This window comes from Castor canadensis, chromosome 3, assembly GCF_047511655.1.
Source record: "Castor canadensis chromosome 3, mCasCan1.hap1v2, whole genome shotgun sequence".
NCBI classification, from domain to species: Eukaryota; Metazoa; Chordata; class Mammalia; order Rodentia; family Castoridae; genus Castor; species Castor canadensis.
Genome location: NC_133388.1, coordinates 49834318 through 49860034, shown reverse-complemented (window position 1 = coordinate 49860034; position 25717 = coordinate 49834318). Strand labels below are relative to the sequence as shown.

Below are 25717 nucleotides of genomic sequence, written 5' to 3'. Positions count from 1 at the left end.
ATATAGGCACACATTTACACACACACATAAACATTTTCCACTTTTCCCTGCATTGTCTTTCTATCTGTGGTGATGGTTTCCCCTGCTTCCCCCTTTTGGACTTGTTTATGATATGGGACAGATAGCTCTCATGATACGTGACATTAGCCTTTCTTTATTTGACAGGGATTTCCTCTTTGCCAAGTTAGCAATCACTAATCTTTACATTCACTTTTTCTTTATTGTGACTTGAAGTTAAGATTGTTTGTATTTGTTTTTCTTTTTTCTTGTTCTTTTGGCGTTATCTCTAAGAGGAGGAGCAGACAGAAAACTTAACCTATTTAAAATGTTGGGATGTTTTCAGTCTTCAGGTAATAGATTTCTTTAGTATCTTTCCGTGTAGCAGAGTATTTTGAGGTGGCAGAATTCAGGGAATTTATAAGAAATTCACTAAAATAACTTCAGTAAAGTATCTTTGGGGAAATAAAGAGTGTTTTCAGGAAATTATATGATAGTTTTTTTATTTAAGTGCATATACCACTCAGTTAACACATTTATTGAGTATGTAGTGTGGTGCCAAATTTTGGGTATAGCTCTGGATATAGAGAAAAAGTAATCTCTGATCTTAAAAAGCTCACTGTAGGACAAGAAATGAATTACTACAATGTGACAGGTGCTGTGATAAAGCAAGGATAGGCTGTTGAGGTAGCATGCAAAAGGGGAAGTGGAGAGATCTGAGAAAATTTTTTAGAGGAGATAGTGCTTAGACAAATGAAGAGACCTAGGCAAAGGAATGAACTAGGTGAAGGAAGAGACCTTTGTAAGATGTAATATTTTGCTACAGATTTACAGAGTAAATTTGTGGCCAAAGAAAATGAAGTACAGAGTCTGCATAGTAAGCTTACAGATACTTTGGTGTCAAAACAACAGTTGGAGCAAAGATTAATGCAGTTAATGGAATCGGAGCAAAAAAGGGTGAGCAAAGAAGAGTCTCTACAAATGCAAGTGCAGGTATCTGTTTTCCTTCTTTTCAAAAATAAAGGGTTACATGTATGTGTCTAGAAGAGAGAGCAAAGATATACCTTATGCTAATTCTGCAGTGGTGGTGAATAATTATAACTTAGTTTGTGAGCACTTATCCCAGTTTATTGTGTTTATGGGTGTGGTCATCCACAGTTGTAGGCCCTTTGTGGTAGATGAGAAATAATGAAATGTATTCTTAATTTGAACCTTATAAATTAACTCAAAATTCAATGCTTAGTCACTATTTTAAATAAGACCTTTTAGAATCTAAGGATGCCCTTTTAAAGATAAACAGGGAATCTATAAGTCACTGTGTTCATGTACATTTGGATATTTATTAACTGCACAATTTTTCCCTCTTTTTGTTTGCTGTTTATGAAAGGATGTTTTGGAGCAGAATGAGGCTTTGAAAGCTCAAATTCAACAGTTTCATTCCCAGATAGCAGCCCAGGTAATGGTGTTTTCTCATTGTTTCCCAGCCATTTAAACAATTATCTACGTGTCAGTGAACCAAAAAATGGTGATCCTAAGTTCTCTGTACAGTGCTATGGGAAAACACTAAGAAATCCAAATCCAGTTAATTGGAAAGGAGGGTGTTAGCTCTTAACCATAGGAGTAAAAAGTGCCTGTCATCAAACAAGAGGAACTGGCCAAGTGGTGTCTTGAATAGTGGTTCATGTATTAAAGGTGTTCACAAAATATTGACTAATGTGGAAAAACCTCATATACCTGTAGTTATCAGATTATATTTGCAAAAAAATCAGTTCAAAATTATTCTTTAGTTTAGATAGTGGTAAATGCTCCCAATTTTTAAAAATGGTATTATAAGATCTGTTATTCTTTGGCAACATTTTGTCTATGACATAATAGATTGATTGGTAGGTAGATTTTAGAATATAAATGATATAACATTAAGCAAAAAGTGAAAACTTCTAAGTATATATATGTACTGTTATTTTCCATTATATGTGTACTATTAATTTGAATGTCAGTTCAACTTTAAAATTGTGAAAGTTGTTTGTAGCAAAATGTATTAGCTTAGAAATTCGACTTTTCTTTGTAAAAAGTGGCTTTAAGATTAAACATTTGTATTTAGGGTTTAGTCAAGTTCAAACTGTAAAAGCTTTGAGAATGTAAGCAGTTTTTTCCTAATTGATTTCTTTGTAGAGACTATTGCCTAAAATTAATTGAGAAGGTATTATTTAATGTAAGAAAGGCATTTTGCGTGTGTATGAATTATATCAAATTGGGTTGAGATTGTTAGTCATCTGAAAGATAGCTCTCAGACATTTATCTGAAATTACTTAGACCACGCTATTGTTTTCTTTGTGTTTGTTGCTTCAGTTATGAAGTTTCCAGGTCTGGCAATTTGTTTTATCCTGAATATCCTCTGATATGTAATCCCTAATACAGGCTGTTTGTTGGTGATCATATTTGCTTTCAGATTGATAGCTTTTCTTTATTGAACACTCACATGGGACAGATACTTCCTTAAAAACTTGATATACATTAATTTCTCTTAGTTTTCCAAGCTCTGTTTGATGACTTTTATGCTTTTAAGCTTTCTCTCAAATGCTTTTATGTTGATGATGTTTTTCTTTCTTAGACCTCCGCTTCAGTTCTAGCAGAAGAATTACATAAAGTGTAAGCCTGCCTTTCCACACTTCTCTTACAATTGTGTAGTCACCACTAACAGATACTTGCTAGATTCAACACTGTGATTAGCTTTATATTCTGACCCGTTTGGAAAATACTCTGAACTAGATTTAGAGCAACTTTTGCTTATATCCTCATCCATGCCCCCCACCCCTGTAGTTTGTTTTTGGGTCTCTAAACATCACATTTTTCTGTTTTTATTTTTTCATTATAAAAAGATTTGGAAATGTTCCTTCATCTGGGGTTTTGGCAATTATGTGGACGGGGTAATTGTATTTGAGAGTGGTGGAAGTAAATTAGTTTTTGTATCCAACAAGTGCTCCACTACCCTGTGTGATAATGTGATAATAGGTAGTATATTCAAAGTTATGTATTCTTTTGTGTTGTATTTTACATAGGCATAAATCACTTGAGTTTAGAAGCCCTGAAATCTGGTTTTGACATTGCCAGACTTGTGAGCATAAATTAACTTCTTTGACCTTGAGTTTTAAAATGGTAGCATGTATTTTGAGGAATTTCAGTAATGCTTATGATAGTTATTAGTAAAATGAAAAGGGACTATAGAAATAGGAGTCACAATTAATAAGAAGCTTCTTAAGTAAGGACGACCCTCCTCTGATTTGTGATAATGACTTCTAGTGTTTATTAAGAGCACAAATTACTTCCTTTTAAAGGATTGCAGAAAAGGATAAGCAGATAAAAGAGACTGAAGATTCTTTAGCAAATGAACATGACCACTTAACAAGTAAAGAGGAAGAACTTAAGGTATAGAAATTCTTATAAATAGTTGCAATGTTTTATGGAACTTGAAATTGAATTATCCTGATCTTATAATCAGTATTTTGTTTTGTTAAAAAATTTTTAAAATATTTTTATTAGTTTATAATAGTTACACAGGGAGTTTCGTTGTGACATTTCCATATATGCATATAATGTAACCCGGTTTGGTTCATCCACTCCATTATTCTTCCTGTTTCCCTTCCCCCTTATTAAAGTGACTTCGACAGGTTTCAGTGTTCCACATTCATACATGTGTAGAAAATACATTGTCATAGTCACCCTTATCAGTATTTTACATGAAGAATGGAAAGTACTCTGGAAGTCATTTAAAAAATGTTAGCATCTCTTTTCTAAATTATAAAGTCCTCTTTAGCTTTAAGAGGAGAAGTTTAAAGGGCTTTTCTCACATGATATGATTCACAACAATTTGGGAAATTTGCTAAGTGAAAGGAATTTATAATGTCTCTTTCTTAGGAAATTTGTAACTTGAGACCTTTGCCTAACTCTTTGGTAGAAAAGATGCAGATGTCTTAGAAGTTTCAAAGTCAGTTATATTAAATATTTGTAATACAGTGTTCTTTTTCCTTGCTCCAGGATATAAAGAATATGAATTTCTTATTAAAAGCTGAAGTGCAGAAATTACAGGCTCTGACAAATGAACAGGTAGATCTTTAGCATTTACCTCAGTTTTAATTTGTCTGTTCTGTGAGCCCCAGTTTTATTTGTGTAGTTAAAAACTACAGATGTTACTTGTAGTTTTCTGTGGTTGTGTTTCTGAAAGCCTTTTCCTCACAGCCTACTTAGATGTAACTATTTCATGTTGAAGTTAATGTTTTGTTCAATAAATTATTTGTTAAACATCAGAAATAAGTTTAAAATAGTATGTTCAGGTGTGTTTTAGCCTTCTGCCATTTAGCGTAAAGAGGACAAACCTTTTATTAAGATAAAAGTTGACTACAATGTTGGGCAGCGAAACATATCACAGAAATATGTGATGTTGCTATCACTTTACTCCAAATGTGTGAAAACAGTAATATGCAAAAACAAGTGAAAGAATAGTTTTCAGTGCTTCCTGAGATGTGATAAAATTCTCATTTTATTCCAAACACAGGCTGTTGCAGCACATGAATTGGAGAAGATGCAAAAAAGGTGATTAAAATATTGTTGTACATAGAGATACTCCTGCATTTATGTTCAAGTGCAATTGTTGCAGAAAGTACTGCTGTTTATAATTGATAGTTGTGCACATACTCAGCTTTCTGAATGTATGAAGTATTTTTAATTGATACTTTTTTCTTATAGTATTCATGCCAAGGACGATAAAATAAAATTGCTTGAAGAGCAGCTACAGTGTGAAATTTCAAACAAAATGGAAGAATTTAAGGTGTGTGATTAAGCTTGCATACTCAGCTTTCTTGGAACAAACTTACGTAATTTTCAGTTGTAGAAAAATCTAGACTTTTTTTTTTTTTAAATGAAGTCACTATGAAACAATGTTTCATGGTTTATTTGGACACTTATGAAAATAGTGAATTTTGTCATAGACTTCTTGCCTAGGTTCTAGCTTGGCTGTTCTTATAACACATTTTTGAGATTTACTTTGCACCCAGTTTTCTTTAGCAGTTTTGTGCTTGTATTTTATATTTGTGACTGTTTTTCACTGTTGCTGTAGTCTAATTTCTACACTTAGAGACTTTGAGTACTGTTGCAAGGGTGTATATCCGTGTAGAGTGAGATCTGAGTTCTTACGGACTCGGTGAGCACTTAAACCAATAATACGGGTTTGGTTGTTCAAAAACCCATTCAAATGATTGCATTTGTGCCTAAAAAATATTAAATGAAGAATTTATTAAAAATTATTAAATTGAAAAAAGTATTCAGCTAATAAATTGAATTTTTTTCCTAGATTCTAAATGACCAAAACAAAGCATTAAAATTAGAAGTTCAGAAGCTACAGACTCTTATTTCTGAGCAGGTAAGGCTTTTCATGAATTATAATATAAAACTATTCAATATATAATAATGTCTGGCTCTTCTTAAGTAGTAACTACCTTACTAGTTGAGAAATTTTGCTTAAGCTTAGAGAGTTCTTTTTAATTACATTTCTAAGGGCTGGGGTATGGCTCAAATGGTAGAGTTCCTGCCTAGCAAGTACGAGGCCCTGAGTTCAAAACCCAATACTGTAAAAAATACATAATACATATATATATATACATCTCTATATAAAATATGTATTTATAATATATATATAAGTATATAATTTATATAGAGAGATGTATATAATTTTTATATATACATATATAAAAATTGCATTTGTTTACCTTTGTGCTTATCAAGTTTCTAAATTAAAGAAAATCTTCTCTGAGATGATGTTATAGCTAATCTCATAAGTACTTAAAAAATGTAGTAGGGATAAAAGTTTTGTTTATACTTTTGGAGCCTCAACTTTTTCATCCAGGGGAGAATGGGTTTGAAACCTAATACTAGTACTTAAAAGCAAGTCTTTCACACTAAGACTATACTTTTATAGCATATATTTCTTAGATTTAAGTGGGAAGCTTGCCTATGCTGCTTAGCCTAGTGCTTCACATATAGAGTGAAGCCATCTAAACCATCATTTCTTTTGGAATGTTATTTTTTTCCCCTTATCATCCTTATCCTCTTATGCTGTCACTCTTCTTACTATATTTATAGCAAGCTGTTAAAACTACAACAGCTTTAAATAAGCACTGCCCCATAAACTAGCACCCTTTGATGTCTGTTGTCTAGCTTCTACTAAGTGTTGTCTGCATACATTTCTCTTATTAAAAAGTATTCTTGGAACTCTTGATATTACAACACATTTCCCTTATAGTAAGTTTTTGGAATATACTTTTATTAGAAGCTGAAATGTAAGGTATCACAAATACTAATATTTCTTTAGCAGATGCATACGTTCTTTCCCATTTTAATACTCCCATTTATGCAAATATAAGTAGCTGTGCTGCTCAAAGAATTTTGTTAACATCCTCTTTACTTGTTAAGATAGAATTCACTTCTCCCCCCCATTAAGTCCTTTGCATAACCTTTTTTACTTTGTTTGTTCTTTACCCTTGCAAACTAAAAATAATAGAGGAGAGAATGTTAAAGGGACATTTAGTTTAAACAGTATTTCAATCTTATTCTTAAATCTTATTTCTCTTTCTTGTGCTTGTCGTATCTTATGAAAGAAACGACATTCCATCAATGATAACCGTATGGCCAGGTATGGTGCCATGTGCCTGTAACCCCATCTAGGCAGGAGGCATAGGTAGGAGGATTGAAGTAGGAGGATTGAAGTCTGAGGTTGGCCAGGTCAAAAAGCAGGAGACCTTATCTGAAAAGTAACTAAAAGCAAGAAGGGCTGGGGGTGTAGCTCACGTGGTAGAGCACTTGGGCAGGATCTAGGCACTGAGTTAAAACCCCAGTTCTGCCCCATCTTTCCTCCTCCCCAAAAGCCCTCAACCCAATTACTATCTTTGAAATCTGGATGTATTTTGTAGTCTTTGGTTATAATTTGTCTGACAGCATTTAAAAAATTTTTTTGTGTTAAGTATCAGTTGGAAGATAACACATTGCTGGCTTGGATTAGATAATATGCAAGTTTCTCTTTTGTGTGTGTGTGTTAATTCTTATTCTGAAAAGTAGAGTGTAATTTCTGAGTTAGTTGCCAGAGATTTTGAAGCATCTATTTCAATATATAAAGTTTTAAGCATTCTAAAATTAGCACCATGGGTGTAAAACAAATGTCTAGAAACTGCTCAGTCTGTCTTAGAATTCCTGTACATTAATAGTATCCAGGTGCTGGCAACTTTTACTACATTTAAACAGAGAACCTGAAGCTTGCTAGGCAGGTGCTCTTAATGCTTGAACCATTACACCAGCCAAAAGTTGCATTCTAATATCTTATGTGATGTTCTCTATCACATTTGTGGAAGTAAGTATTTAAAATTTTTTTCTCTTATTTCCATCTTATTAAGTCTGCCTTCTGTTTTCTGTACACTCTTAGAAGCTCTGTTAAATGACAACTTTTAATATTAGATGGAGGTTTTTTTTTTAATGTTTTCAGAATGAAATTTCATAGCCACATGTTTGGATTTATTTAAAAGAATTATTTGATAAGAGAGGAAACTCAATTTGTGGTACTAATTTAAGATTTGCTGTTGTTCTAGGCATGGTGGCTCATGCTTGTAATCCTAATTACTTGGGAGGCAGAGATTGGGAGAATCGAAGTTCCAGGTCAGCCCAGGCAAAAAGTTAGCTGAAGCCCCATCTTAATAAAATAAACGAGGCATGGTGTTGTATGCCTGTCATTCCAGCTATATGAGGTACTGTAAGAGTATGGTCTGAGGTTAGCCCTGGCAAAAAGCAAGACCCTATCTGAAAAATAATTTAGAGCAGAAAGGGCTGGAGGTGTGATTCAAGTGGTAGAGCACCTGCCTAGCAAGCACAGGTCTCAAGTTCAAACCCCAGTACTACAACAACAACAAAAACCCACTGTTGGGTAATTCTTAAAATTGTTATTGTAGTTCTGGAAATTAAAAAAAGAAAAATAGAAGGCTTGTTAACTGTGATATTTTTGGATGTAATTTAGACCTCTTTCATCTTGGCAGACCAAAAAAAAAAATTTTTTTTTGGTGTTTTCTTTTCTGGCATGTTTTATTGTTACTGCTAGTGAAAGATATAACAATTAGGGAGTAGAGAAGGGTTTGCTAGTACCTAATTATTAAGGACTTTGTAAGGATCATTATCCTGATCCAACACTGAAGGATATTGCAAAGGATGAATGAGCACTTACTCTAACATTTTAGAAAGATACTGGTAGCGATGAGGTATTTGCAGTTGTGTGAGGGAAGAGTTGGTAGGATTGACTAAAAGCACAAGACAAATAATTAGGTGCAGGTAACTATGTACTTGGAAATACTAAGTGTTTTTATGACATGGCATTAATAAAAAAGATGGACATTAATCATCTTCATGAAAGGTTTGTAAACTTACTACATGATTTGTTTTTACATATAAACTCAGTTTAATGAACTTTGGACGTCAACTGTCTCTCTTTTGATGGCGGGACAATTTTTGTTCTTTGTGTGCCCCTCACAAAGTAATCATGAACTAGAAGCAGGGAGAATTAGGACATTGTGGTACTTGAGATGAGTAAAACTGTGAGGACCTAAGTTTAGGCGCTGAAGAGAAGGCATTTAATTTAGGAATACGTAAAATGTGGAATCATAAGATTTGAATTTGACAGTTGAAAAATTAGTTTTATTTGTGAAAAATGGTTGTAATGAGATTGGTACAAATTAGGAAAGCAGCAAGATAACATGAGTGGGTGTGGGAGAAGAGATGAATAGTAGAGAATGTTCAGGGAGAAAGATCTCACACTTCTCTGGTTAGGTACTTAGCTGCCTAAAGCTTTGTGAATGATGAGGAAGTCCTGCTTCCAGACAGCCATGGAATTACAGCAGTGGGGACTTGTGTATGCACTGGGGGATCCTAGGAGGAGGGCTAAAGAGGGACCACTTGCGTGTCACATTGTATGTTTATAAACAGATGCGTTTGTATTGCTTCTGCAGTTTAAAGCACCTTTAAAATAGTCTGTATTTTGGTCTGGGTGGTAGTTACAAAGTATGTACATATTCAGAGTCCATTAAGGTGTACACAGGATTTGTGCATTTGCCTATGTAAGTGTTATACCTTAGTACAGAAAAAAAAAAGTCAATTAGGAAAAAAAAAAGAAAGACCAGAGGCTCTTCTGTCTTGCCAGATCTTAGGGTCTTGGATTTTTTTATATTCAGTGAACAAGGGTATTGAAGCAATTTCTCTCATACTCATGTTAAGGTTATCTTTTGTATTGATTAAAACTATTTATAAGTTTCTTCATATTTTTTGCTAGCCCCATATACATTTTTTTTCTGTGTCCTTTGTATATAGATGCCTCTCTTTTGAATTAATTTTGTAATTAGCAAAATTACAGGGCAATTTGCTGTATTTTGTAAGTAGTTATTTCTAAACTAGTTTTACCTCATGCAAACTTAGTGGAATTAAACTTGTTTTGGTGTTTTTTTTTTGTTGTTGTTGTTGTTTTGTTTTATTTTTAAATTTTAGCCTAATAAAGATGTTGTGGAACAAATGGAAAAATGGTAAGAGTTTAACTTTTCCTTTCTATACCTTAATGGCTCATTTCTGCCAATTTGAGATAAAATAATTATTAAGAATACATTAACCTAACCCAAGTTCTCTTTGTACCATGTGGTAGAGCGGTGTGGTATGCTGTGGGTTAGCTGGGATTGTGTTATGGTTAGTGGGTGTCATGTGGTGGTTGATGGACTTGTTTAGGCTGCAGGTGAGCATGCACTGCCTGAGCGTGTTCCACTTAACTGGTCAGGAAGAAGCACCCTCAGACATGACTGAATAAACCTTTGTAGAATTAAGAGTTTGTAAGGAAGAATGGACAGAGGGGTTGATTTGTATAAAATATGTAGGAATGATAATTATTTACCTTGACCTTATGTTCAAAATTTCTAATTTCAGCATTCAAGAAAAAGATGAGAAATTAAAGACTGTAGAAGAATTACTTGAAACTGGACTTATTCAGGTGGCTACTAAAGAGGAGGAACTGAATGTAAAGCATTTTATAGTTTGTTTTCCTTACACTTATTCCATTTACACAAAGGGGTTTTGTTGTAATTGTATAAGGTTTTCCTATACTTCTTAAACTTAATAGTAGTTATATAAGTTTATAAAATGTCCTCTTTCATTACATTTAAATAAGATTTCTTTAGAAATAGAAAATGCATAGTTGATTGTGGCATTCAGTGTCTTAATGAGGGTTATTATAGTTTGTAATACATGCTTCCTCACTTGCACCTATATTAAAATTATAACCAAATGATTACTAGCAGACCTCCTAATTCCATAAAATAGTATCGGAGGTTAGAGAAAGAAAAGTGGAGTTCTGTTTTATTGTTACTGTCATTTTCATTAACTTGATATGAACAGGGTTGCTGGGAAGAGTAATTGTAAAGGTGTGTTTGAATTTAGAGAGGGCCATGGCTCTATTGACAAGTGGCACACTGTGTGCTTTTGATGTTATGGAAATGTAAGCAGAAATATGTTTGGGGATAATTGAATTAAAAAACCAGTTGATTTGCTGTAGAAGTACAGAGCTGTAGACATGGAAGAAGAAAGATTTGGGGGCCTTCCATAAAGTAAAAGAATTACCTAAAGAAAAATAAGAAGCTACTATATTTTGAAGCTAGCTAATTTTTCAGAAAATAAAAGTGTGTTGTGCTTATGTGTCTTTGAAAAAGGCTGTGAGAACAGAAAACTCAACCCTGGTGAAAGAAGTTCAGGCCTTGAAGGCCAAGCAGAATGATCAGGTAATGTGCATAGCAGACCCAGCAACTGTTCTCTCTTAAACAGTGAGCAGAGTGGCTACATAACACACTGCAGCTGCCGCCCATCCCTTTCTGCTCCTGGGGGAAACTTCAAGTACAGCTTTAGTCAGTGAATGAGCAGTGATTTTATGGTCACTATAGAGGCTGCCATTTATTGTAAACTGACTGCATGCCAGGTACTATGTAGACTATACCAGATAAGATTTTGTTGCTTCTTTTTACCATAGTGATAAAAGATTTTGAGTATACACATATAAATTAGGACTAATAGCAAAAGAGTCTACATGAAATGAGGAAATTTCCTAGTTGTAGTTTTTTCATCTGGTTGGAATTGTTAATTAAATAATTTAAACATTTATCTAGTGATTTTTCTTTAGGCCTACACTTGTAAGTATCTTTAAAGCTGCTTACTTACAAAATGTTAACCGATTTTCATCAGGATACTTAAAAATATTTAGAAAGAATTCCTGGGTTTGCTTTTTTCATTCGAACTGTGGTATGGTGGCAAATATAGGGGTTATGTACTTTTCTATTTCTGACCCATTCATAGTTGGAGAAAATTACAAAGTAAGGTACCTTTCTTTTTCAGGTTTCTTTTGCATCTGTAGTTGAAGAACTTAAAAAAGTGTAAGTGATAACATTAACTGGCCTTTTTCTTGTGGCCTATTTTTAGTACTCATAAATCTAGTTTCACTGCTTTGATGGGATAGCTGATATACAGTAGTTTAACTTTCACTCTAGAATATTTCATTAATGGACTAAGGGAAGTTAGCTGTACTCCCAAATTCAACGTGATTTATTAAAAAAATCCATTTCCATAATTGAGTCCCTTTTCATGTGGTTATCAAATTGCCACTTTTCTGTGTTGCAGCAGGAGCTGTTAAAGAATTCCTTGCATGTATCCTGTTCTTGAGGTGTCTGTAAAATTTAATGCTGTAACTGTTTATAAGTTGTGCCACAGCTTTCAAAGCCCTGGAAGTTTATTATTATTGAATGAAACCTGATTGTTTTCTATGTCCTTCATGCTACAAATCTTACATTCCTCAGGGACTTTTGAAGCACATCACCTTCTTGTGTGCCTAGAGTTTAACCATCTGATAGTTACTGACGAATTTTCATCTTAGAGGAGCTTTTAAGCATCCCCCTGCCCTTTCCACTTTTGTTTGCAAATATTGCTGCTGTTTTACTTAAAATAGGAAGGAGTTGATTTGGAGTACTTTCCTGTGATTTGGTGCTTTTTTTTTTTTTTTTTTTTTTTAACTTTATTTGGTAGATCTTGGTGATTTCTATTCAGGTTAATACTTCATTTGTTTACTTAAGGATCCATGAGAAAGATGGAAAGATCAAGTCTGTGGAAGAGCTTCTAGAAGTTGAACTTCTCAAAGTTGCTAATAAGGAGAAAACTATTCAGGTATTGGGAGAGAGAGAACAGTTTGTGTGGCTTTCTGTTTATCAAGTTTAGTTAATATCATTTAATTTCATGTGTTTGTCTGTGCATTGCATTTTTTTTGTCAACTTCTGTGTTTCCATTGTCCAATCTTGTCTGTTTTGTCATTGTCAAGGATTTGAAACAGGAAATAAAGGCTCTAAAAGAAGAAATAGGAAATGTCCAGCTTGAAAAGGCTCAACAGGTAACAATCCCAGAGCCATAGCATGATAGATTTATTAGTATACGTATTATTTATAAGCTGTTTAGTTTTCCTTTTTCCCTTGTTACTCAGAAAACAAATCGCTTAATGCTGTAAGTATATTGGGTTATATGCGCTTTTTCTTTTCTTTTTTTTTCCTGATTTGAGAAAGTCTCCTTGCTATTATAATCTGCATATCTTTTAAAACTTTTAATTAATGTCCTTTCTTGGAAAGTTTTCTGAATTAGTGCTTATTTTTGTTTACCAACTTAAATAAAAAGAAACAAAACACTTTGGTAAATCTGTTTTTAATTCCCCCGTATGAAAACAAACACAAACCTAATGGACTGGAGTGTTTAGTTGTAGTTTGTGTATTATTCAACCTCAGCTGGTAGAACAAAATATAAGTTTTACTGGGGGATTCTAGAGGTAGATGGGTTTTATTTTATTTTTCTAGAAGTAAATGGGTTTTTATTACATTTAATCTTCATTAAAAAATGGTGAGGATTGCATGGAAGAGATTCATTCATATGACAGATCCATTCAACAATATTTATTGAGTTTCTCCTACTTACCACAGTCTTGTGTTAATGATGACTGAAGATAATGTGTTGAGCAATTGAGAGTTCAGAAGAGGCTCCTCCTGAAGAGCTGATCTAAGCTAAGATCCGAAGGGGCTGTGGGCAGAGAATGGGGGCTAAGAGGTACTATTAGACTGTGTATGGTTTAGTAAAAGAGAGATTAGGGATGGACAGTAAAGCATACCATTGAGTAGTAGTTCTTGAAAACTGGGCTGGAGAAGAGTTCTGTTAATGTAGGGAAGTATGTGGAGAGTTAGTTAATACTCTTAATTATCACAATTGTAGGACAATCACATTATTTACACTTATTTGAAACCATCTTCCTTGTCTTTTCTCTCCTCTCTGTTATATTTTAGTTTATTACCCTTATTGTCATTAGAGTCAAGAGAAAGCAAAACCAAAACACTTCTCATTTTGGCATGAAAAACTTAACCTAGGGTCTTTGTAATTTGAAATGTATACATTATAAAGCTTAATAAGGTAAATTAAAGGATTATTGCTTTTTCTGTCCTTTGTATTTCAGTTATCTATCACTTCTCAAGTTCACGAGCTTCAGAACTTGTGAGTATCATTTTTCTCATTAACTTTTTCACATGTTAAACATAATGAAAATCATAGCTTCTATATGATTTCAAGTAGTATTTTAGAAGATATTTCAAAAGGCCTTGAAGTTTTTAAGTTTTTCATTATGCTTTAACCCATTGTTTTTTTGGTTTTTTTTTTTGTTGTTGTGGGAAGGAGAACAGATACGACGTACCATTTTTCTTGACTTACAGTTGGAATATTTTTGAGTATTCAGTGATAGAACAGTCAGTTATAAAACAGTTTTTTTTTCTTCCTTTCCTTTTCATTCTTTTCTTTTCCTTTCCCTTCCTCTTCTCCTTCCCCTTTCCTTCCTTTTTTCCTTTCCCTTTCCAGTACTGAGGTTTGAGCTCAGAGCTTTGCCCCAGCCCAGACATTTTTCTTTATTCATCAATATCCTCTAATTTGATTATATGTCCAGAACTTGTGTGCTTTTGTATTTAGAGTAATTTTTTAAATCAGTTTGGACTGTGAGAACTATCTGAAATAGATTTTTCCAGTCTTTGAGTATTTTAAAATTTTATGGTCATTTAACGTTTTCATTACTAATTTATTGTCAGATTAAAAGGAAAGGAGGAGCAGATGAATACCATGAAGACTGTTTTAGAAGAGAAGGAGAAAGACCTCGCTAATACAGGGAAATGGCTACAGGTGAGAAGTTACAAATAAAAGTAAAAAACAGCTTCCTAAATATGTGAATATCAATTTACGCTTAATTCTTTTTAAGGATCTTCAAGAAGAAAATGAATCTTTAAAGGCACATGCTCAAGAAGTAGCCCAACATAACTTGCAAGAGGTATAGTGTAAACAAATCACAAATGTACTACACAGGGAATAGAAACCTTTATTTAGTATACTGAAAAGTAAAGAAACTTGTATGGTCTCAGTTTCTTTGCCAGAAAAATCATGTCGTGCTATAGTTTTGTTGTTATTGTTAAAATAAGTTAATTTTTATTCCTGTCAAGTTTCATTTTATTGCTGATTTGTCAACCTAAGCTTAGAAGCATTTCCTTCTCTTTCCTTTTTCAAATGTTTTTCTCTAAGCTCATTCTTAACTGTGTTTAGTTGGTGTATTAATCTGAAATCGTTGAGGAAATAAATATGAAAATTTAAGTTTGATAGAGAAAACTGTTTTATACATGGCCTAATCTTAAGTTTACCACATAATTACGCCTTATTTTATTTTATTTTTTATTGGGTAGTGATTCTGTTTATATTAGGGTATCTTGTTTATTTTGATATTAGCATTTAAAATATGAATCTGTTTCTTAGGCATGTTCTCCATCACAATTTGAAGAACTTGAAGTTGTGTAAGTATACTTTTAGCTAGCATTTTTAAAAAGAAATTATTTTTCAGAATGTGCTTAAAATTCATTGATACCTTCTAAGTTATTACCTTTATTGTTCAGAATGATAGTCCAGAAGCAAATTCTATTTTTCCTTTAGATGCTTTCAAATACCCAAAAGTTTTATCCTTTCTAACCCTATCATACCCATTTTCTCAAATATTCTTTCTATAAATATAAACTAGCTTTAAGTTGTTTTTTAAAACAAAGAATGCAATTATTGTAAAGAGATTACTTAGCTATAAAATGATAATGAATATTCAATCTTTCTATAATAGTATTTGCTTATAGGGAAAATAGAACTGTTATTCTATGCTGAATAATAAAAATGTTAACTCAGCATAGGAGGTGTCAGTCCTTGCAGATGTTCATCCTGAAACACATTTTGGTTCCCTGTAGAATTATTTTTAAGGGATTTTTCTTTGGCATTCTGCCAATCAATTTTTATTGTTTGATTTAAGAAGTCGCTCCTTTAAATTATGTCTTTAAGAATGAGGTGCTGAAGACATTTATTAGGTCATTTAACTTAAGGAAAACAAGGCAGATGAATCTTCCTGGTTCCATGATTATGCATTTATTTATACAACTAATTGGGTGCTTTGCTCTCCTCTGTTAAGCAAAAGCCTAGAGACACATTTGTGGTCTCTTTTTAGTAGGTATATAAATCATAAATTTTATGATTATTTCTACCTTACATTTTCCTTGTCCTCTTAATAAATTAATAAATTTTATTTCTGGGGGAACAGTCCTAGATTTACAGAAAAAATTAAAACAGAAGTACAGAGATATCCCATTTACCCCCTCCCCCATTCCTCCTATTATTAATAACTTGCATTATTATGGTACATTTATTGCAGTTGATGAGCCAATAGCAATTTATTATTATTAAGTAAATGTCACAGTTTCTACTAGGGTTCACTAGGTCTTAATAAATGTATGACAGTATATTATTGCATCATTATAGCATCATATAGAATAGCTTTTTTTTTGTGCTACCTTTTCATCCTACCCTCCCTTCATTTACTCCACCCAGTCCCTTTGAATTCCTGGCACCCACTGATCATCTTGCTCTCTCCATAGTTTTGCCTTTTCCAGAATGTCATAGTTGGAACCATACAGACTGTAGTCTTTTCAGATAGGCTTCCTTCACTTAAGCAATATTCATTTAAATTCACCCTTTCTTTCATTCTTTAATCCCACTGTTCATGTATGCTGTTTGGATATTTTTCTTATGTACCTATACGGGTCTTGGTATTTTTTCTAGGTTAATGTGAGATTAGGACTGGAGGTAGGGCTCAAGTGGTAGAACGCCCTGCCTAGCAAGCGCAATGCCCTGACTTCAAGCCCCAGTGCCATGCCCCATATTTAAAATAAATAAAATGCTAGATTAAAGTGGGAGAAATAGCATTCTATTAAGCAAGTATCTGAGAATCTGTTACATACTTTTAGGTACTAGGGATGTGGAAATGGATAAAATGGGTTTATGCTCTGAGGAAATAGGTAGTTATACAGATCATTTAATACTGTTAAGTGGTTGTCTTTGATGTCTTTTGCTTAGAATAACAAGGGCAATTGGGATTCATGAGGGATAGATTGAGTTAAGATTTACATCTAGATTGGTAAAGGGGAGTACCAGGTTAAATTATATTTAGCATCCTTTCAGGACAAGGATATTGTAATTTATGGGGTCAGTAAATTATGGCTAAGAGTCTTGGGAGCAAAACTCATTTCTTTTCAAGTAGTAATTTTTATAACAGACTGATGAAATATAATTTTACTGTTAACCTTTGTTTTTAGAGTTTCCTCCTAGATAAAGCCATAGTTAGTTGCTTAAAAAATGTTAAATGTAAAATAAGTTGTAGCAATTTTAGGTTATTCTTGAATTTGAAGTAGATTGATCCTGGAAATGCTGTCTTTGAAAACAGTTATAAATTGCTATAGCTGTAGCTGGTAGGCATTGTTTGTGGGTTTTTTTTTTTTTTTTTTTTTTTAAGGCTGATACTGGAGTCTGGTTTTTCTTTTTTAATGTACATTAGTAAAATAAGGTTTTTGTAAAAATTCTAGGTTGAAAGAAAAGGAATATGAAATGAAGAGAGTAGAAGCTATGCTAAAAGAGAGGGAGAGTGATCTTTCTAGCAAAACAAAGCTGTTGCAGGTAACTATGATTGCTTAAAATTGTCTTTGTGTGTTTTAAAAAAAGTTTTAACTACCATAAGAGAAAATAGAATACAGAAGAGCCCCTCACCCAGATATACTGGGTCTCATTCCTCACAAATTATTACTGTTAATGGTGGTATATCTTTTGAGAAAGCACCCACTACCAATGTTTTTTGAGATCCTTCCATGTAAGTGCATGCATGTCTATCTTTTTTTTTGGATGGTACTGGGGTTTGAACTCAGGGCCTCACACTTGCTAGGCAGGTGCTCTCCTGCTTGAGACCGCCCCGCCCCTTTAGCTATTTTTCAAATCCTGTCTTGTATTTGTGGCCTGGACTATGATTTTCTTGTTTACACTTGCTGTGTAGCTGGAATAATAGGCACATGCCACCATGCCCAAATTTTAGTGACTGAGATAGAGCCTCACTAACTTTTTTGCTCAATGTTGGCCTCTAACCAGAACCATGATCCTCCTGAGTAAGTAGAATTACAGGCATGAGCCGCTGTGCCTGTTCCCTCCCCTCCACCCCATACTAAATCCTTACAGGTGAATTGGTCTGCTTCTGAAAACTACTTTGTTCCATTGAGGTATGCTGACTCCCAGGCTAGTACTAAATATAATTAACTATAATTGAATAGTATATTTTATATAGGACCTTTTATATCTTTTCAAAATTGTTAGTGTTTGAATTTTTCTAGATGATATGTTTCAGAAAATAAAAAATCTCTGTCCAGGTTTTCATGTTTAATTTTTGTTTAAATAGGAGATAAAAGATGAAAATAAATTGCTTAAATCTCAAATTGAACAGCTCAAGCAGCAGAACTACCAACAGGTAGGTACTGTTGGATGTCTTGCTTTTTATTTATGTGGTAAAAAAATAATATAACCAGTGGCTGTAAATGTCCTTGCCATTTTTACATTTTCATTGATGATAAAAATTTCTTTATAAACTATAGGTGTTTATCAATTTCCTATAAAACAAAGCAATTTATTTATGAAAATACACATAAATAATATTACTATCTGTATTCCAGCTCTATTTCTTATCTGTGTGTTTTTTGATCCTCCAGAATGCTTTTCTTAGCAGGTTAGTTAAAATTATACATAGGTCAGTATATGTATATGTTGTTTCTCCCTTCCCTAAAGAAAATACCAATAACTGGAGAGAAACTAACAAATACATAATATTATAAGTAATGGTCTACCACTGTTTATTATTTCAAGGAGTATTTCTACTGGGTACAAATAAAATTTAAAATAATGGTTTTTAGAAAAGATAGATTATCCACAGTTTTTCTCTTTTCTTTTCCTTTTCTTTCATATTTATTTCTGAACACATATGGATAGACCAGAATGTATTTTGAGAGACAAAGAGTTAAGAGTCCCTGTTGGTAAGCAACGTCTGCTAGTTTAGTTTGGGAGATGGTAGTCATTAAGAAATAAGTACCATGTTGGAAGGCTGTACATTTTCATATTTTACATAATTAACTTTTTGTTATGTGTGAAGAAACTCAATTTCTTTTGATTTCATTTAAATATCTTTTGACTTCTGGAGGCTTAAAGATTTTATATAGTGAGCTGGGTACCAGTGCTTCATGCCTGTAGTCCTAACTATTTGGGAATCCTCGCTACTTGTGAGAGGCTAAGGTTGGGAGGATTGTGGTTCAAGGCCAGCCCATGCAAATATTTTGAGACCCCATCTCCAAAATAACCAGAGCAAAATGGACTGGAGGTGTGGCTCAAGTAGTAGAGCACCTGCTTTGTAACTGCAAAGCCCTGACTTCAAACCCTAGTGACCCATCAAAAAAACAAAAAAATTTATATAGTGAAATATGAATTGTGCAATATAAAAGTTAAAGTATTACCTGAATGCTGTGCACGTAGGAAGTTAAGTAAAGGGTTTCTGTAGTGACATTGAAGATTGGAATTTATACATTTTGTGAATTTGTGTATGTTAATAATTAAACCATTTGATTAAAGTCAAGGTGCTTGCATGTGGAGTATGTGATTTTTTTACGTTTGGTGTTTTCTTAATTTATATCTGACAATTTAATTTTGTTGTATTCTAGAAATTTTTTTTTTGAAATAACATTTGACTCTTTTTAATAGGCATCTTCTTTTCCTCATGAAGAATTCATAAAAATGTAAGTAATAAGTTTGATTCACAATTTGGGAAGTGGTAACTTTATATGCTAAGTAGTTCTCAGAGAAGCAATTAAATGTAACTTCGAACGCTCACTAATTTTTACAGTTCTGTGTTGAACTGCAGGTCAGTAGTGCTTGTTGTGCCTTTGGCTAACTTAACGTACCTTTTTATGCTATTTGGATTTCTTTGAATATTTTGTTGAGGGAGATTTTTTTCTTTTTCAAGCAGTCAGAAAATAATCAAATTAAACTATACTTTGAAGGCTTTACTCCTTTACCTTCAGTTACCTCATTTATCCTGCTGAATCTTACTTATTCTGGGTCTCATTATACAATTGAATGATGCAAATTTTGGTTTAGCCCTTCCATTGTTAACATTTTTGTCAGCCTGGAGTTCTCTCTAAAAGACTGCTCATTTAATAAGGTCATTTCTAATAAGCTATAGAATGTTTCAACAATGCTGAATGCCAGTCACGTTAAATATATTGATAAAGGTAATATAAGTAATTTAAATGTTCTATTTTGACTTGTTTACAAAGTTGGTCATTTACTAGGTTAGGATTATTACTGTTTAAATTGGGTCTTGAGATTGAATGTATGAAGAAGGAGCTATAAACATTTTCTAGGTAAGCACTCTAGCACTGAACAATATCCACATCCCTTTCAAACATTTTCTGTAAAGGGCCTGAGATTGAGTATTTTAGGTTTTGTGGGTCACAGTTTTCTTGTTTCATACTATTTTTTAAACAACCCTTTATAAAACATAAAAACAGGCTGGGTGTTGTCAGTTCACCAGCTGCATGAGATGCTGAGGCAGAATGATCAAGCCTGTGAGTTTGAGAACAGTCTGGGCCACATAGACCAAAAAAAAAAGGAAGAAGAAAAAATACCAGACTGTGGGCTGGCAACCCCATAACTATGTGTGGATGTGAGGATGATATGGCTCTGATACCTGTCACTGCATTGATTGCCAGGATTGATTTATTTGGCTGATCTGGCTGGCTAGGTAGTGACCCCCTTTTCTCTTCATCCTGTGTGTCCTGAAGTTGTGTACTCTGTTAAAGAGGACAACCTTCCTTGATAAAAGGCTGTTCTTCTATCAAGGGTATACATGGCTGTACTCTGTTGCTAGATGCTTCAAATAAGCCTTCAAGAAATAGCTGTCTTTGATTTAACTTTGTAAACAACCCTAGTGCCAACTGCTTTTATATAGTCTTATTCTTAGGGCAGAGCTATGTATGATTTAACTTTCTACACAAGCCACCCTGACCTATAGCCGAAAAATGAACCGTGAATCCTTGCCATTGAGTTCTGCCTTTCTGAGAAGTAACTAAATCATTGTACAGGGCAAAAACAAAACAAAGCTCACAAACCCTGAGATTTAGGTGAAAATGGCAACAAAACACTTTTCCTGTGGTGCCACTTAAAGTTATAACAGATTTCACTGCCATCTTTTAAAAAAAGTATGTGTTTGCAAGGACTACCTCTGTATCCACTTCACTCTGAAAATAGCTACTAGGTTGATTCAGATTAAAAAAGCAGCAGTTAATATATTCATGAACTGGTTTCTATGGGTTGAGATTTCTCTTAGCATGAATATAGCATGTTCATTTTATGTGCACAAACTTATTTTCAAAATCATTTCTGAAATTCAGAATTCATTTAACAAACAGTAGACAAGGTATTAAGTTAATGCATTTTTCAAAGCATCATCTACACACTGTTTTATAGTAACAAATAGTGATACGTAGGTATCTAAGTTGTATTATCATTTACCCAGTATCTAGGTTGTATTATTGCTCATATAAAATTGCTGCTTACCTAAAAGAAGTATTTGTGTTCTGGTTTAGAATTTCACAGAAAGAGAAAGAAATAACTGGTCTCCAGAATGAGTTAGATACTTTGAAGGATGCTGTTGAGCACCAGAGGAAGAAAAACAATGTAAGCAAATCTTTATTGGAATAAAGCTTTTCTTTTTATTACTTCAACATTGAAAGATGGTTCAGGAATTTTTGTTCTTTGAATCTTTTTACTTTAGATTTCTTAATCTTTATGTAGCTTTTTGGGGAGTATTATGAGAGTAATCATTTTATTGGAAAGTAGATTTTTTTTAATAGGTGGAACAGACCAATTTTTATACTTAGGAATGTCATTTGAAGTATTAGAGCTATAATTATTACACTTCAGAGTTTTTTTTTTAAACTAAAAGTACACTTGACTTTGTGTTGAACTATTATGTGGAAAAGTAATTCTTTCAAACTCAGTATTTTAAAATCAAAGGTATTTCCTCTTTAATTGGGCTAGCTTTGTTGTGGACTAAAACTAATCCAATGCTCAAATCTAATAGGTTCAAGCCTTCAGGAACTTGTCTTTTTAAACTGAGAGGTAGTGCTGTTTTGGTAATTACGTCTGTTAGAAACTTTAGAATCTAAATACATTTATACTAAAATAGGAAGCAACAGTTCTTTAAGAACTATAAATTCTAGTACTTTTATCAAGCAAATAGTAAATTTAGGTGAGTTTTGTAAATTTTCTCTTAACAAAAGGTGATAACTTTTATCTAGAATGCAAACATTTTTGCTAGAGAAGATATTTTTGCATACAAAAGTATGATTGCTAAGTCTTAAACAAGACCAAAATGTTGAAATCTAAGGAGATATTGATAATAAATGGATATGTGTTTTTTAATGTAAGTTAAAATTTTCAAAGTTTTTGTTAAATTGTTAATTTAACAAGTTGGCAGTTTTTTGCATCCCTGAGTTTGTCAAAATTAGGTACATGAATTGCCCTTTCTGTGTTGCATAATACCACTAACAGTATTGCTAAGCCACAAAATTTGAGGTGAAGTCGCCGATATACTGCTAACATCTTAAATGTGTTTTATTGTTGGGATTCTGAGATGAGGAGGGCATGGGAATGCCAGTATAACACAGCAGCAGCAGCATTGGAGGCCCTGAAGCGTGTGGAAAGAGTCAGGATATGGGAGGCCAGCAGGGTGCAGTGTCAGTCCATTCTAGTTCTGCCACTCATTTGCTGTGTACCCTTGGCCAGATTTTTTTAACCTTCAGCTCCTGTTTCCCGATCTATAAATGAGAATAAATACCTCATAACTTGTTTTAAGGATTAATGAGGAATTGTGAAGTGCCACGTACAGTATGTGGCATGTAAGCATTCAATAAACGAGGATTATTGTCGTCCCCATTTATGTTTAGATTTCTAATTCTGAAGTAAGTCTGAAATAGAGCATTGTTTTTGTTTATAGTTGCTAAAGAATTATTGTTAAAATTTAGATCTTTTAGAGTTGTTTTTAGTGACCTTCGTTTATCCTCAAAGAGAATGTATTTTATACCTTCCCATCTTCCTTATTTGCCTCAATCAGCTAGCTCATGCAGTTTGTGTCAGGTTGTTTGTTGGCATATACATTTGACCATGCCAAGAAAGACATAGAAACAGTGAGTTACCATGTCATTCCTATGCAGATTGGAAATGTGTTGATTTTATTAAAAGAGAATTAAAGGAAAAGTGTTACACTGCAGCGTAAAGTTCCACAAGCAATATTAGGCCTTGTTTTAAAAACACAAGGGAGCTTTTTGCTGTACTTGTATATTTACTCCGTTCTTAATCCTCTAATGTTTGGTGTACCTGAAATTATCTAGTAATCTTGGTTTATGTGTTTACTTTTGAATGCTTTCTTTGCCACACAGCACTGTAATTATTTTAAACTCTGGCGTATTTGGTATGTGTACTAAAACATGAAAAATAGATCTCTTTCTTTTCTCATTCAAACTTCTAAACATTGCTTTTTTTTTTTTTTTTTTTTTTTGCTAATATACATATTTTCCCATTGAAATAATTTTGCAGTAACCAGCATTTAAATGCAGTGCAAAATACTGATGAAGTGAAAAGCAAGTCTTTCAATAACAGATAAACTGAAATCATTCTTTCTAAAAATGATTAGGACCTTCGGGAGAAAAACTGGGAAGCAATGGAAGCATTGGCATCAACTGAAAAAATGCTGCAGGACAAAGTGACCAAGACTTCCAAGGTTGTAATGCTTACTCCTAGAAACAATCCACTGAACAGAGAAAATCTGCAGCTTGTCTTAAAATCACACTAAAGCATTTGATTTTACTGCAGTTTAAACATAAAATTTCCTTATCATCCACATTTATCACATCTGCTTTTTTTTCCATCTCCTTGAGGCTTTATTTTTGGGCATGCTCATTTGTTGGGACCTTATTGTTGGATCTTTGATGAATATTACTTTAAGCTGAAGAGACTCAGAAGAGCTATCCTATGTATGCAGGCCTTTATGAGGCAGTGTGCCTGTTGGGGTAGATAAGAGAACTTTGATGAGAACTCAGAAACAAAGAAATCTAGCTGATTTAACAAACACATTTATAAACCTAGCGTGTATCTATGATTTATAGTGAACTAGGTTTCCTGGTGCCTGTTAAGAAGACTCAGACAAGGTAGAAAAATGATGTAAGTCCTAAGTACTGCAAAGAGAGGGATCAGTTCTGGGTTACTGGAGATTGTTCCTTAAAGGTGGGGGTGGGAAGAGCTTAAACTTCAGATTTTGAAGTAGCTGGATAGTAATGATACCTGTGTTGTGTTTAGTATGAAATACTAGCATGAGGGATAATTCTCTTGATCAGAATATAAAAGTACTCTTGAAACATATATCTCCTTTGTCTTCAAAAAACAATGGATGACATTCTCCTTGAGCCTTTTGTCCATCACTGAAGAATTATAACAGAAGTTTTTCAAGATTATGAGACCTGAATAAATGTAGAACAGAAGTATTAAATTTTTCAGATGGGTTGAGGAAGGAGCATTTATGATTTACTTCAGCATTCTAAAAGTGTTTTGTGTGGTACAAGTCTTAAGGACATATGAAAGACTTTCTTAGTCAAGTATAGTTTTTATAAGTTTTGTTAAGTTTATGTTTGTCATTATATTTTTCTTAGTGCAGTGGATTTGTACTTATGTACTTACTCATGCTACAATTTTCACTAAAACTCAAATTTGAGGTAGCTCACAGATATTAGGACCAGAGAAATTTAGGCCAGAGACTAGAAGAATGTAGGTCTAATAGGACGTTATTGTTTCATTGTGAGGGGTTGCAATTGTGACAGTCATTTCTGTCAACAGCAAGGGTTCCAGTATGGTTTCTGCTTGTCTTTACCTTTGTTTATCACTGTTGTGTTGTTAGTGAGACTGAATAGCTAGGCACTGTGCTGATGATGCTGTTGCTGCAGAAATTATATGCCATTTGCCAAAGGTGCTCTCATATAATATCATTCCAAAAGATAGCTATAATTATGCACATGGTGGCTTCTTGCATAGCTGATAGCCTTCAGAGGAAAGAATTTATAGTCTTCTGTTTCAGCAGAATATAGCTGTCCTTGATAGCATAAGGTGTAAAATAATGTTGATGGACCCAGTGCCACAGATTGTGCTGGAAAAAGTAACTGTGTAGAATACCTCTAGTGTTTTAGGTGGTAGAAATAAAAATAAGTAACAGTCAACTGAAGTGTAACAGAAAATGATATACTGCCTTCCAGGATTGTTTATTTTAATTTTTTTTTTTTTTTTTTGCTAACTTTTGTTTTCTTCCTTAAGGTGGGGTCTCAGTTTGTAGCCTACGCTGGCCTTTAACTTGTGATCCCCATCTCTATCTCAAAAGTGCTGTGATTACAGGCATGCGCTACTATGAAACAACTGTAAATGACTTGCAAGGAGCTACTATAAATGACAGGTTTACATGGAAGATATTTTATATATATATTTCACTTAGATAAAAATGATAATGGAAATTATAATGCAGTTTCCAACATTAGATCTTTTCCACATGTTAAAGTAGAATGGAAATTGCTATCTACAACCAAACTGTTATATCAAATGAAAAGATTTTAGCTAAAATTGTTAATAGAGAATAAAAGTAACTTTTCTTTGTGCTTCTGGATTGTAAATTAGAGACTTACTTATTTAGTTCGAGTTTTTCCTTTAGTAAGTTTTTAGAAAGCTCTGTTCCACAGTTTCTTCTCGTTACTGATTTCCTTTAAGGATTGCTTTAGCATTTTTCTGGTCAAATGGTAAAGTTACCTCTAAATTGTCTCTGAAAGAGCAATTGTTTTTCTTTGAGCACATACACCTTATTTATGCAGTTTGGTATATTCCTATAATTTAGTGAACTTTACTGAATTGTTGAAAATACTTAAGTAAAACACCTATTCTAAAATATTACCATTAATCTTTAATAAAATAACAGCTTTTGTGTATATAGAATATGGTAAAGGCTCTGGCTTTGTTGTGTAAATTTTAAATTTTCATGTGATTAAATTTTCACAAGTTGAAGTGTGTGCATCTTAAATCAGGAATAGATTTCAAAAAGATCTCTGGGTGCTGGTGGCTCACA

At 33.4% G+C, this 25717-nt stretch overlaps 1 protein-coding gene across 22 annotated transcripts in view; it reads left to right on the top strand.

Moving 5' to 3' along the window:
- Window positions 1–25717, top strand: part of Ktn1 (kinectin 1) — a 97255-nt gene that overhangs the window by 47604 nt on the left and 23934 nt on the right. For 6 of the 22 annotated variants that reach the window (XM_074067916.1, XM_074067928.1, XM_074067922.1 and 3 more), the window contains 23 exons: window positions 824–990; window positions 1385–1453; window positions 2609–2646; window positions 3333–3423; window positions 4033–4101; window positions 4550–4587; window positions 4741–4822; window positions 5345–5413; window positions 9565–9599; window positions 9991–10081; window positions 10770–10838; window positions 11446–11483; window positions 12177–12267; window positions 12419–12487; window positions 13589–13626; window positions 14208–14298; window positions 14375–14443; window positions 14920–14957; window positions 17058–17148; window positions 17915–17983; window positions 19261–19295; window positions 21147–21237; window positions 23255–23341. In XM_074067916.1, coding sequence (XP_073924017.1) covers window positions 824–990; window positions 1385–1453; window positions 2609–2646; window positions 3333–3423; window positions 4033–4101; window positions 4550–4587; window positions 4741–4822; window positions 5345–5413; window positions 9565–9599; window positions 9991–10081; window positions 10770–10838; window positions 11446–11483; window positions 12177–12267; window positions 12419–12487; window positions 13589–13626; window positions 14208–14298; window positions 14375–14443; window positions 14920–14957; window positions 17058–17148; window positions 17915–17983; window positions 19261–19295; window positions 21147–21237; window positions 23255–23341 — 1625 coding nt within the window. The remainder of the gene's footprint in view (window positions 1–823; window positions 991–1384; window positions 1454–2608; window positions 2647–3332; window positions 3424–4032; window positions 4102–4549; window positions 4588–4740; window positions 4823–5344; window positions 5414–9564; window positions 9600–9990; window positions 10082–10769; window positions 10839–11445; window positions 11484–12176; window positions 12268–12418; window positions 12488–13588; window positions 13627–14207; window positions 14299–14374; window positions 14444–14919; window positions 14958–17057; window positions 17149–17914; window positions 17984–19260; window positions 19296–21146; window positions 21238–23254; window positions 23342–25717) is intronic. The other 16 variants (XM_074067921.1, XM_074067925.1, XM_074067935.1 and 13 more) reach the window with 7 other exon arrangements.